The following is a 12,373-nucleotide window of genomic DNA, read 5'->3' as shown; positions in this document are numbered from 1 at the left end:
ACCGATGCTGAGTCATACAAAACAAGGAGATCTTTCAGGCTGATATTAGAATTGGGGGGAAAAATGGGAGTAACTGAAAATGTTATTAATGAGAAAATGATGGACATTTCAATTCAGTCTTAGCTAGGAAAAAGACAAGTTATCTTGCATTCAATGACAAAGAGGTTGAAATAGTTCTCAGAATCCCTTCAGTGAACTCACTTGACCTATTCCATTTTCCCAATGCTCTTATCTTCTTGACAATAGAAAGATTGACCAAGGAGATTCATTATGAATCTTTATTTCTTACGTTGCTAGAAGCTTGACAGGTGTGTTCCTGTTGTGGCCCGTCGGCTGCCAGCAGAGCTAGCACCAGAATCAGATGAGGAGGAGATGGAGGGAGGACCTGGGCAGCTTTGGAGCTTTTGGAAGGCTCTGATAAGGAAACAGCATTGGCGACAGAAACAGAGCCTGGGCCTTCCATCCTCCCCCAGGTGGAGAGTCAGCTGTCTTCACGGCCTGAGCTGAGTGAGGGGGAGGAAGAGATGGGGCCCATCCCAGATGCATGTATGTGCAGAGAGGCGAGGAGAGGAGAGGAGAGGAGAGGAGAGGCAGGGAGAGGAGAGGAGAGGAGAGGAGAGGAGAGGAGAGGAGAGGAGAGGAGAGGAGGAAAGAGGCGAGGAGAGGAGAGGAGAGGAGGAGAAGAAGAGAGGCGAGGAGAGGAGAGGCGAGGAGAGGAGAGGAGGAGAAGAAAGGCGAGGAGAGGCGAGGAGAGGAGGAGAAGAAGAGAGGAGAGGAGAGGAGGAGGAGGAGAAGAAAGGTGAGGAGAGGCGAGGAGAGGAGAGGAGAGGCGGGGAGAGTAGAGTAGAGTAGAGTAGAGTAGAGTAGAGTAGAGGAGAGGAGAGGAGAGGAGAGGAGAGGAGAGGAGAGGAGAGGAGGAGAAGAAGAGAGGCGAGGAGAGGAGAGGCGAGGAGAGGAGAGGAGGAGAAGAAAGGCGAGGAGAGGCGAGGAGAGGCGAGGAGAGGAGGAGAAGAAGAGAGGAGAGGAGGAGGAGGAGAAGAAAGGCGAGGAGAGGTGAGGAGAGGAGAGGAGGAGAAGAAAGGCGAGGAGAGGAGAGGAGAGGAGAGGCGGGGAGAGTAGAGTAGAGTAGAGTAGAGTAGAGGAGAGGAGAGGAGAGGAGAGGAGAGGAGAGGAGAGGAGAGGAGAGGAGAGGAGAGGAGAGGAGAGGAAAGCAATAAGCCGGCTCTCAGGGAAAAGCAGACATAGATGCTAGCCAGTCCTTCCCTTGCTGGGAAATAAATTTTAGGAGTGGCCGGTTGTCACAGATAACCGTTTGTTTTCCAGTGTACAACAATCAAGTCAGATTCCTTTGCCAGAACCAGGTTTCTCAGGACTAATTGCTCTGTATTTGAATAACAGGGAATGAATTTGCCTCAGTCAGTGTGAACAGGGACTGTTTCCACTTGGCTTAATCATTGCAAAATTTTTTTATCTTGAGTCCTCATGGAACAGACTGTTCGTGCCCTGTTTCATAAGAGGACAAGACTTTCATTTGTGACTACCATATTTTTCGGAGTATAAGACGCACTTTTTCCATCCTAAAAGAGGGTGAAAATTTGGGTGTGTCTTATACACTGAATGTAGCCACGCCCACCCACCGGTCCCCACCCTTTGGCCTCTGCCTCCCAGCAATTTGCCTCCTTGCAGCAAACAGCAAACAGTCCATTTCATCTTCAGCACAGCCTGATTAGCACAAGCAGCTGATTGTTGGTTGGATCGGCCTCCTGATCATCAGCTGTTTCAGGCTGCAGGGATTGCCATTGCCTATTGCTGTGTGCCCCATTTGCTGCAAGGAGGCAAATTGCTGGGAGGCAGAGGCAGATTTTTTTTTTCTTGTGCTAATCAGGCTGTGCTGAAAATGAAACTGAAACAGGATGTTTGCCGCAAGGAGGCAAATTGCTGGGAGGCAGAGGCAGAGGCAGATTTTTTTTGTCTTGTTTTCCTCCCCAAAAAATGTAGGTGCATTTTACAGTCCGGAGCGTCTTATACTCTGAAAAATACAGTAAATATTTTTGCTGTTGTCTATCCAACGTGAATAAAGACTGTTCACGCACTGTTTTAAGAAACAGGACTCTTTTACTCATGAGTAAGTGGTTTCTCATTGCTTGCGAAGGCTGGGTCAGAACAGCTCCTGTTTGAGGCTGAAGGGCATTCTTGGTTTCTGACCGGCATGTCAAAGATCACAGCTTAAACCTTTTCTTCAGTTACAACAATTTGGTAATAACCTTTGAAGGTTTCTTCATGGTTTCTAGCTAGGTCATATTAATTCTGAGGTCCCAGATTATGCACCTCTGATATAATGTGTATGTTATTTAAATCTTCCTCTCAGTTTATTTCTTGGTTCTGTTTTTCCTTTTCTCTGAGACAGGCAAATGGATGCTGGGATGCTTGAATCCTAATTTTCGAAAACAAGGAATGAGAGCTAAGTTAAGTATTTTTGTATGTCACCAAGAAGAGTATGTTGGCGAGGACTATGAAGAGTACTACAATGAAGGCATTCCATCGGATTATATCGGTGAAGCCAATAACCCCCAGCCAAGAGGTTTCTCCAAGACAAGTAGACATCTCCAACTGTGCCCAAATGCTACCTCACATTCAGAAGATGAAAGGCTGAAGTGTCTTGAGCAATCCAGACATCTTCTCAAAGAAAACCATCCCAGGAACTCCACTGACTCAGTCATCTCTCCAGGGGAACCCTTACCTGTAGATGAACCCTTGTTTGAGGTCTTGCCCAGGGATGCTTTCCCCATAGAAGAACAATCACCTCTACGGAAGCAAAGTTTTGAAGAGTTTTCTCCTTCAGAAAACTCACCACTCACCCAGGAAATATCACATCACAGTAACCTTTCGTTAGCAAGTTTAGCCAATCTAGATAGAAAAGCTCTTGATGCAGGAATTCAGAGGCCAAGCGATGGTGCTGGAAACTCTACATTTGTAAGTGAACTTCTTTCCCTTGGTAACAATGATATTCCTATGGTGCCCCACAATGAAGCAATCAATGCAGAACCTCTGAGGAAGACTCCTCGGGATAATGAGAGGGAGAAGGTTATGGAACTGAAGATAAATCCAACTGTTGGATTGCCAAATCTTTTGAACGGACAAAACCCCTTGTTTCCAAAGAGAGAGGAGGCAATGGGTTCAGATAAATGGACTGATATTATGGACAAATCTCTCTATGTTAATGATATTGAAAATGATAATGATAGATTCTTTATAAACCTCTCTTCTACTAATACTGGAAAAGATAGTGTGCCTCTCCCAGGAGATTTTCAAGAAACAAACCAAGACAAGCTTCTCTCAGGAAAAAAAACTTTGCCCAGATTCAATGCTGCACCCAGTGTCACAAATTCCCATGGAGCCCTGAACATATCCGTGGAGCAAAAGGTTACACAAAGTAGATCGATTTTAAGGATTCCCCAAGTTAATTTATCTGGGGAAGAGGATATTTTACACCTGGAAGGAACCTCTCCATCGCAGCTAGCTGGCCTGGAGAAGAATGTAAGTTCTAACCCAGAAGAGAGTCAGTCAAAACTAAACCAAGAGAGCCCAGAAACAACGACACGTACGACAAAGTCAACGGCCTGTCAACAGCATTCCCATGGTTGCAGGAGACACTTGGGAAAGAGGTCTGCGAAGTCATGGGAAGTCCCGTTGGATGAAGTAGGCGCTAGAGCAGATATCAAAGCCAAAACTTCTAGCGAGATTGATGTCAGAGTTCAGCCATTGCTCAACTTCCTTAGGACAAGCAATAAGACCGTGTCTTCCATAACGGGACCTCCCTTAACAGGTAGAGCTAAAGGAGATCATCCTATAACAGATGATGGCAGAACCACAGCTTCGTATTATTCTCTCCGCAACATCATCCAATATAATCTAAGCTCATCCCCAGCGATGAAGAATGTAATCAATATCACTGTGGTTCCTCATCATTTTAGAACAGAAACAAGCGACCATAATATGGAAACAAAGCAAGGGCTGACTTCAAATGATTTTGCAGAAGGAAATATTTCAGAAGTCAACGTTCTTTCTCCAAAAAACACAGAACCAGCAGACACCTCTGGCTCATTTAGCTCTCCCAAAGATGCACCAATAATGAGACAAGCTGGCCCAGAAACTTTTTTGCAGTTGAACTTAAGGAAGTCTAGTGGAGATGAAAAACAAACATTAAGAAATGAATCTTTGAAGGCTATCATTAAAAGAGAGAAGGTGAACATCTCACTACAACAAACTCCATCAGCACATGATATGCTCTCTCAAGTCTTTCCAGTATCCAACCAGAACATTCAAGGGCAGCTGTTGAAGGACATCAATAGCTCAAAAGAAATGAATGGGTTTAATGATGAACAAAGTGAGATTCCTAGCTCAAAAGATGAAACAGCAGTATTCAAAGGGAAGGAAGAAGTGGGAATCCCACTCAGCAAGGATTCAGGGGCTGAGTTTCATGTGAAGGTCTCCAGAACCTCCTTAGATGTCAACCGACCAGCAGGAGAAAACTTCTCAAGGCCTGTGAAAGAGAAATCTGACTATGATGAATATAGCAATACAGAGGAGACCAAGGAGGACTTCGATATCTATGAAGATGAACAGGATCCACGTATGTTCGCTGGGAAAATCCGACAATATTACATTGCTGCGGTTGAGGTGACATGGGATTATGGTGGATCTATTCCCTCCCCATATCTGAGAGACAAGTAAGTTTTTTTCCATCCCTTTGCCGAAATTGCTCAGATCATTCAGTGGGTTCTGTGACTAAATGGGATTTGAATCCTGTTTTTATTTGTAATTTAAAGTCAATATTAATATTATTTAAATAACAGAATATCAGAGTCGGAAGGGACCTTGGAGGTCTTCTAATCCAATCTCCTGCTCAAGGAGCAGACCTTAGAACATTTCAGACAAGTGACTGTCCAGTCTCTTCTTAAAAACCTCCAATAATGGAGCACCCACAACTTTTGAAGGCGAGCCATTTCACTGGTTAATTGTTCTCACTGTCAGGAAATTTCTCCTTAGTTCTAGGTTGCTTCTCCCCTTGATTAGTTTCCATCCATTGCTTCTCTTCCTGCCTTCTGGTGCTTCAGAAAATAGGTTGACCCCCTCTTCTTTGTGGCAGCCCCTGAGATATGGGAAGACTGCTTCTCAAACCTTTAGTTCACATGAGTATAAAAATGATTGTTAAGGTTTGGATCAACTTACATAGACAGACAAATATACGCCCTAACAGAATAATAGAATTGGAAGGGTCTCTGTAGGTTTCTATTCCAACTTCCTGCTCAGGCAGAAAATCCTATACCATTTTAGACAAATGGCTGTCCAATCTCGTCTTAAAAACCTCGAGTGTTGGAGCAGCCACAATTTCCAGAGGCAAGTTGTTCCAGTGATCAATTATTCTCACTGTCAGGAAATGTTTTTGATATATCAGTATTGCCACTTGATTGTAGAAAGAAGACAAAAAGTTCAGAGATAACAGTTATGACTGAAATCATGGGTAGTAGTTAACTATTCGTTTTGTGTTCTTTGTAACAGCCGCCATTTTGTAAACGGAAATATCTACCAAAGATTTGAGAAAAGACAGTTTGTTTGCTCAATGCTAGCCAAGAGCTGTAATCAACCGAGTAGCATAACTAAAAGGTACTACCAGAAAGCATAAGAACTAACTGCAGATGAGTTGGGTGGAAGACTAACAAGACTAACAAGAGAAACGATGAAGAAATATTACAGATTACATACAATTTTAGCTCCCCAAAATAAGACCGGGTCTTATATTAATCTTTCATCCAAAAGATGCATTATGGCTTATTTTCTGGTTAGGTCTTATTTTGAGGAAAATACAGTACTAAATGCCTCCGTCTGTTGACGATCTTAACTGGGGCTTATTTGGGGGTAGGGCTTATATTGCTTAATGTCTTGTAAGACGCCCTGAGTCTCCGGAGAAGATTTTTTAAAAAATATATTACGAGCATTCTGAAAAATCATGCTAGGCCTTATTTTCCAGTGGGGTCTTATTTTCGGGGAAACGGGGTACAAATACAAAGGTTTCATTTCATCACAGCAATTGCTTATGTTCTATACACAGTGATCCTAGGACCAGCTGGAGAAAGCTCTCTAGAAGTTACAAGAAAGTTGTTTTCCAAGAATATTTTGACAGCACTTTTACCCGACAGATTGTCCGTGGAGAGCTAGATGAACATTTGGGTATTCTGGGACCATTCATCCGTGGACAGGTTGAAGATACAATTGTGGTGAGATATAGATCTGTGGGTGGAAAATATTAGAGGGTCAAATCTCCCATAATTAAACAGGACTTTTCTTTAAGAAAAGGAATATTTTGTCATTTAAATCCCTCTTCTATATTTGCCACATTGATGTCTTCTGTCCTACCTTTGCGATCTCCAAGTCAGCCATCTGAGACCATCAAGGTGAAAATTTATTTATTTATTTATTTATTAGTTCAATTTATATGCTGCCCTTCTCTGAAGACTCAGGGCGGCTTACAATGCACTTATAGCAATAGCCTTCATTCTTTTGTATATACCTGCTTATTAGGGCTTTTGGCCCCCCATAAGCGGTGTTTCTACAAAGTCAGCTTATTGCCCCCACAATCTGGGTCCTCAATTTACCTACCTCGGAAGGATGGAAGGCTGAGTCAACCTTGAGCCTGGTGAGATTCAAACTCGCACTAATTGCAGGCAGCTGGCAGCTAAGTGCTACATAACAGCACTTAGTCCGCTGCACCACCAAGGCTCCTTAAAATTAGTTCTAAAATGAAAACATTGGATAACCATCTGACAACCTCATGATGAGTTGCGGGATAAAAAATGGCTCTAGTTTAGAATTTAGAATAACAGTGTTGGAAGGGACCTTGGAGGTCTTCTAGTCCAACCCCCTGCTTAGGCAGGAAACCCTACACCACTTCAGACAAATGGTTATCCAACATCTTCTTAAAAACTTCCAGTGTTGGAGCATTCACAACTTCTGGAGGCAAGTTGTTCCACTGATTAATTGTTCTAACTGTCAGGAAATTTCTCCTTAGTTCTAAGTTGCTTCTCTCCTTGATTAGTTTCCACCCATTGCTTCTTGTTCTACCCTCAGGTGCTTTGGAGAATAGCTTGACTCCCTCTTCTTTGTGGCAGCCCCTGAGATATTGCAACACTGCTATCATGTCTCCCCTAGTCCTTCTTTTCTTAAACTAGACATACCCAATTCCTGCAACCGTTCTTTATATGTTTTATCCTCCAGTCCCCTAATCATCTTTGTTGCTCTTCTCTGCACTCTTTCTAGAGTCTCAACATCTTTTTCTACATCATGGCAACCAAAACTGAATGCAGTATTCCAAGTGTGGCCTTACCAAGGCATTATAAAGTGGTATTAACACTTCACGTGATCTTGATTCTATCCCTCTGTTAATGCAGCCTAGAACTGTGTGGACTTTTTTGGCAGCTGCTGCACACGGCTGACTCATATTTAAGTTCCTTGTTCTTTTTATTCTTTCTCAAAATGTGAACCAGACAATGTAGACATAAGATAACAGGTTTTTTTACGCGAGCAATGTTGGAACCTGAAGGTTGGTTTGTTCCATTCATCTGGTGTGTAACTCCCATCCCAAAACTGATAGATGAAATCAGCTGTTTGAAGGTTCTAAAAAAGCGCAGAGAAATCACACTTACTTGATTTGATTTGCTTGTTTTCACTCACCACAATCCTAAGGCCCTAAAAAGTAATAAAAAGAAAAAGAAAATATCTATAGTTTAAATTAAAATGGTAATCAGTAAATCATTCAAAACACAGGTACAGTTACAATCATTCTGGGTATTATGGTCACCAAAGGACCTCTGGAAAAATTCTGTTTCTAATGGCTTCTTATGGGACGCGGTGGCTCAGCAGCTAAGACGCTGAGCTTGTCGATAGAAAGGTTGGCAGTTCGGCGGTTCGAATCCCTAGTGCCGCGTAACGGGGTGAGCTCCCGTTACTTCTCCCAGCTTCCGCCAACCTAGCAGTTCGAAAGCACGTAAAAAATGCAAGTAGAAAAATAGGGACCAACTTTAGTGGGAAGGTAACAGTGTTCCATGCGCCTTTGGCGTTGAGTCATGCCAGCCACATAACCACGGAGACGTCTTTGGACAGCACTGCCTCTTCGGCTTTGAAACGGAGATAAGCACCGCCCCCTCACCGCTAGTCAGGAACGACTAGCACATATGTGCGAGGGGAACCTTTACCTTTTTAATGGCTTCCTAAAGGTGAAGACCAACTATGCTTCAAGTGGGTTTCGTTGATGGTTTCCTCCATTAAGATTTCCAAGGTATCTAGGAAATGGCAATAGCACTTAGACTTATACACCACTTCAGAGTACTTTTTAAGCAATTTAAAGAGACAGCATTTTGCCCCCAACAATCTGGGTCCTCTTTTTACCAGCCTTGGAAGGAGGGAAGCTGAGTCAACCTTGAACTGGTCAGGATCGAACTGCTGACAGTAAACAGTGAGTTAGCCTGCAGTACTGCATTCTGACCACTGTGCCACCACAGCTCCTAGAATAAAGAATAAAGTTTCAGGATTTCCCATAGTGTGATGATCCGGGGCATGGCACAGAGATTGCACAAGCAGCTGGCACTTCACCACTTTTTTGCTCCAAATTCCCCCAACGTTTCTGGCAAGTCCCAGAGCAAAGTGATAACAAACCCCCACACAAACCTCAAGCAGCCTCTGGGTGCAATTAGTCCAGCCCAGCGCTGTGTACACCAGGGCTGCACAGCAATAAATCCAGCAGGGCAAATCAAGGAGTTCAGAAAGCAAAAGATCCAAGTAATTAGTCCAGAAAGCCAAAAAGAATGCAAGGACTCTTGGAAAGTTCAAACGTTGGCACTCAACACTTCAGGAACTCAGCGTTTGTTCCTGACAAATGCCCCTCCCCCACAGATCTCCTTAAGTCTCATTCACCTTGTGAAGACGGGCAGGGCATTCTTCTCCCAAGTAGCCTGCTCAGTCTGCACTGTTCACACCTTCTCTCCACTCTCCGTGCTCTCGGATCAGGAGGGGGTGGTCCTTGCTCCTCGCCTGAGCTCTGTCTCTCATGTTCATTCTGCCCCTGTTCCTCTCTGTCTACAAGCTGCCCTAATCCTGAAAGGCTCTGGCCCTCCCCATTTTCTTCCGAAGACAACGAAGCCATCCCCTCAATCTTTGTCGGCTCAGGTTCCAGCTCATCTTCCCCAGCAGATTCAGGCTCCGATGGGGGAATGACACATAGTTCAAAGTCTGTGGATTCCTCACCTTTCTCCTAATTCTACTTCACAAATTTCTCCCTCATATTAGGTGACTTTCAAGAACATGGCTTCCCGACCTTATTCTTTCCATTCTAATTTACTGCCATATGAAGGGAGCCAGGAAGATGGAGAACACCAGAAGCCAGAGGCTGTTCAGCCAAACCAGGTTCGCCAATACTCCCTCAAGGTGTTGTCTGAAATGGCTCCCAGTCCCACTGAATTTGACTGCAAAGCATGGGCCTATTTTTCCAGCGTTAACCTGGTAAATGGAGAATTCTTATTTTCTACTGGGGTTACCAATATCAAATGTTTAGGGATATACAGCAACCTGAAAAATTAGATCAGGAATTTGTATAGATCAGGGGTCAGCAACCTGCGGCTCTGGAGATGCTTGTGGCTCTTTTACCCCTCTGCTACAGCTCCCTGTCATTCAAAATATGAGTCACAACTGCCAATATGCGACACCCGTCAGCATGCAATTTATAGAGCTTTTCAACCTCCGGTAGGCCAACCATGGGTAAATCCAAGAAAAGAAAAGTTTCAGAAGAAAACAGAACGTTTAATTCAACTACATTTGCTAGTTTTGTGTCCTCTCAAGAAATTGTCAGGCACGGGAAGGGTTTTGTGGCTCCCGGTGTTTTCTTTTCTGTGGGAAACGGGTCCAAATGGTTCTTTGAGTGTTTAAGGTTGCATACCCCTGGCATAGATTAAGCACCACAATCCCTGTTTGAATGAATTCTTTTTAAAAAAAATGATGTGCAGAATACGTTAGGAGGGCTTCCGTCAAATTTAAATTTTGCTTTCCAGTTAAATGATTCAAACAAAGGAGAAAAGTGAGTTTTTGAAAAATAAATAAATTCCAAAGGACTGTCTTTTATAATAAAGGATGTATGGCCACTGTACATAAATGCTGGTTTATAATAAAATAATAACTAATATAATAATAAAATGGTTTATAATAAAACAGTTTATAATAAAACGGCTTGGTTTATAATAAAATGCTGGCTTATTAACGAAGCCAGCTGTTTCGGCGGAAATTAAAATAGGCTTGAGTTAGTGAAGCATATTATATCTCTGTTGTAAATTATACATTTACAACAGAGATGGGTTTCAGCAGGTTCTGACCAGTTCTGGAGAACCGGTAGCGGAAATTTTGAGTAGTTCGGAGAACCGGTAGTAAAAATTCTGACTGACCCCGCCCCCATCTATTCTCTGCCTCCCAGCTGATCAGGAGGAAATGGAGATTTTGTAGTATCCTTCCCCTGGAGTGGAGTAGGAATGGAGATTTTACAGTATCCTTCCCCTGCCACACCCACAAAGCCACACCCACAAAGCCATGCCACGCCCACAAAGCCATACCCACAGAACCGGTAGTAAAAAAATTTCAAAGCCACCACTGATTTACAATTGTAAATTGCAAAGCCAGCATTAAAGCCAAATATATTAACAAAATTCAAAGAAAATAATAAAAAGACAATTTCAAGGGTGTTTTAATGCACTTCTAATGGTAAACAAAGACACCAGCAAGTACTGTCTTAGATGCTCTGAATGAAAGTTTTTTTAAAAAATAAATAAATAAGACAGTTCTAAAGCGATGTCATTCTTTTTTCGGCTTCTCTTCCTCCCGCTTCTTTTCCAGGAAAAAGATCTGCATTCTGGACTTATTGGACCTCTGATTATTTGCCGGGCTGCGATTCTCCACACCACACATGTCAGACAGTTGGCTATTCAAGAATTCGCCTTACTTTTCACCATCTTTGACGAAACGAAGAGCTGGTATTTTGCTGAGAACTTTGAAAGGAGCTGCCCGCCTCCTTGCCAAATCCAGATGGACGATCCTGCCCTTAAAAGCAACCACACCTTCTATGGTAAGGACAGCGGTGGGCTGCAACGGGTTTAACAACTGGTTCTATCAGGGGTGGGCTTCAAAAATTTTAGCAAGGTTGCTGGGTAGACATGGCCATGGTCGGCCTCCTGCACCATGGCAGCGGGGGGGGGGGCTTTTTGCCCTCCCTAGGCTCCGGAGGCTTTCCTCGAGCCTCCGGAAGGGTGAAAACAGCCTCCCCAGGCTCCGGAGGCTCTCTGGAGGCCGGAAACAGACTCATTTCCGGCCGCCTCAAACTTCTGGTATGCCCATTTTTGCGCCCTCCCTGAGCCTCCATGTGCGCCCTGCACTTACCTGCATCCAAAACAGGCCATGTGGGGACTCCTGGGAGGGGAGGGGTAGGTGAGACCAGCCAGGAGTGGGATTTGGGGGTTCTCCAAACTGCACAGAGTCTTAGCTAGAGGTTCTCCTGAACCCCTGCAAACCCCCAGCAGCCCATCCCTGTCAGCACACATGCAGCGTTCAATTTGAAGCTCAGCTGCTTACCTTCTAAGGCAGCCTGGGTAAGTAGAACAGCGGAGGCATGGAAATCAGCTATACCGCGCGAATCAACTGAGCCAGAAAGAAGGAAATATAGGACAAGATAGGGCGGGGGCGGGTGGGCGGGGCCAGCTGATCATCAGAACTACCGGTTCGCCCGAACCGGTCCAAGCTGGCAGCAGCCCACTGCTGGGTAAGGACCTTCCTTCTATCCCTGTTCTCTCCTGCTTCTCTTTCTAGGCTCTCAAGGAAATGATTAAGAAAATCAGGCTAATGAACTAACTAATCTCCCAACTAACCTTGAGTAATAACAGGTTCATTTGGTGACCATTCAAAGATGCAATGGCACTGAAAAAAGTGACTTATGACTGTTTTCCCCACTTACGACGGTTGCAACATCCCCATGGTCACATGATCAACATTCAGACGCTTGCCAACTGGCTCATATTTATGACGGTTAGGGTTGTGATCCCGTTTTGCGACCTTCAGGCAAACGAAGCCGATGGGGAGGCCAGATTCACTGAACAAGCGTGTGACTGCAGTGATTCATCACAAAATGGAGCAAGATTCTCCTAACAGATGCTTTGCTTTAGCAACAGAAATTTTGTGCCCAATTGTGGTCGTAAGTCTAGGACTGCCTATAAGTCTGCTCATGGAATCCGATCACCAGTTCTTTTTGGTTGAGACACCCTCAATGCTTTCTTTTTGCTAGTGA

At 44.1% G+C, this 12,373-nt stretch overlaps 1 protein-coding gene across 1 annotated transcript in view; it reads left to right on the top strand.

Moving 5' to 3' along the window:
* F8 (coagulation factor VIII) overlaps positions 1-12,373 on the top strand; it is a 55,083-nt gene that overhangs the window by 24,226 nt on the left and 18,484 nt on the right. Inside the window, exons 14-17 of the mRNA XM_034424050.3 lie at positions 2,408-4,730; positions 6,113-6,278; positions 9,343-9,555; positions 10,933-11,161. Coding sequence (XP_034279941.2) covers positions 2,408-4,730; positions 6,113-6,278; positions 9,343-9,555; positions 10,933-11,161 — 2,931 coding nt within the window. The remainder of the gene's footprint in view (positions 1-2,407; positions 4,731-6,112; positions 6,279-9,342; positions 9,556-10,932; positions 11,162-12,373) is intronic.

The sequence above is a fragment of the Pantherophis guttatus genome, chromosome 12 (assembly GCF_059756535.1).
Source record: "Pantherophis guttatus breed Tessera chromosome 12, ASM5975653v1, whole genome shotgun sequence".
NCBI lineage: Eukaryota > Metazoa > Chordata > Lepidosauria > Squamata > Colubridae > Pantherophis > Pantherophis guttatus.
Note: the sequence above shows the minus strand (reverse complement) of the source record. Positions and strands in the feature narration are given on the sequence as shown.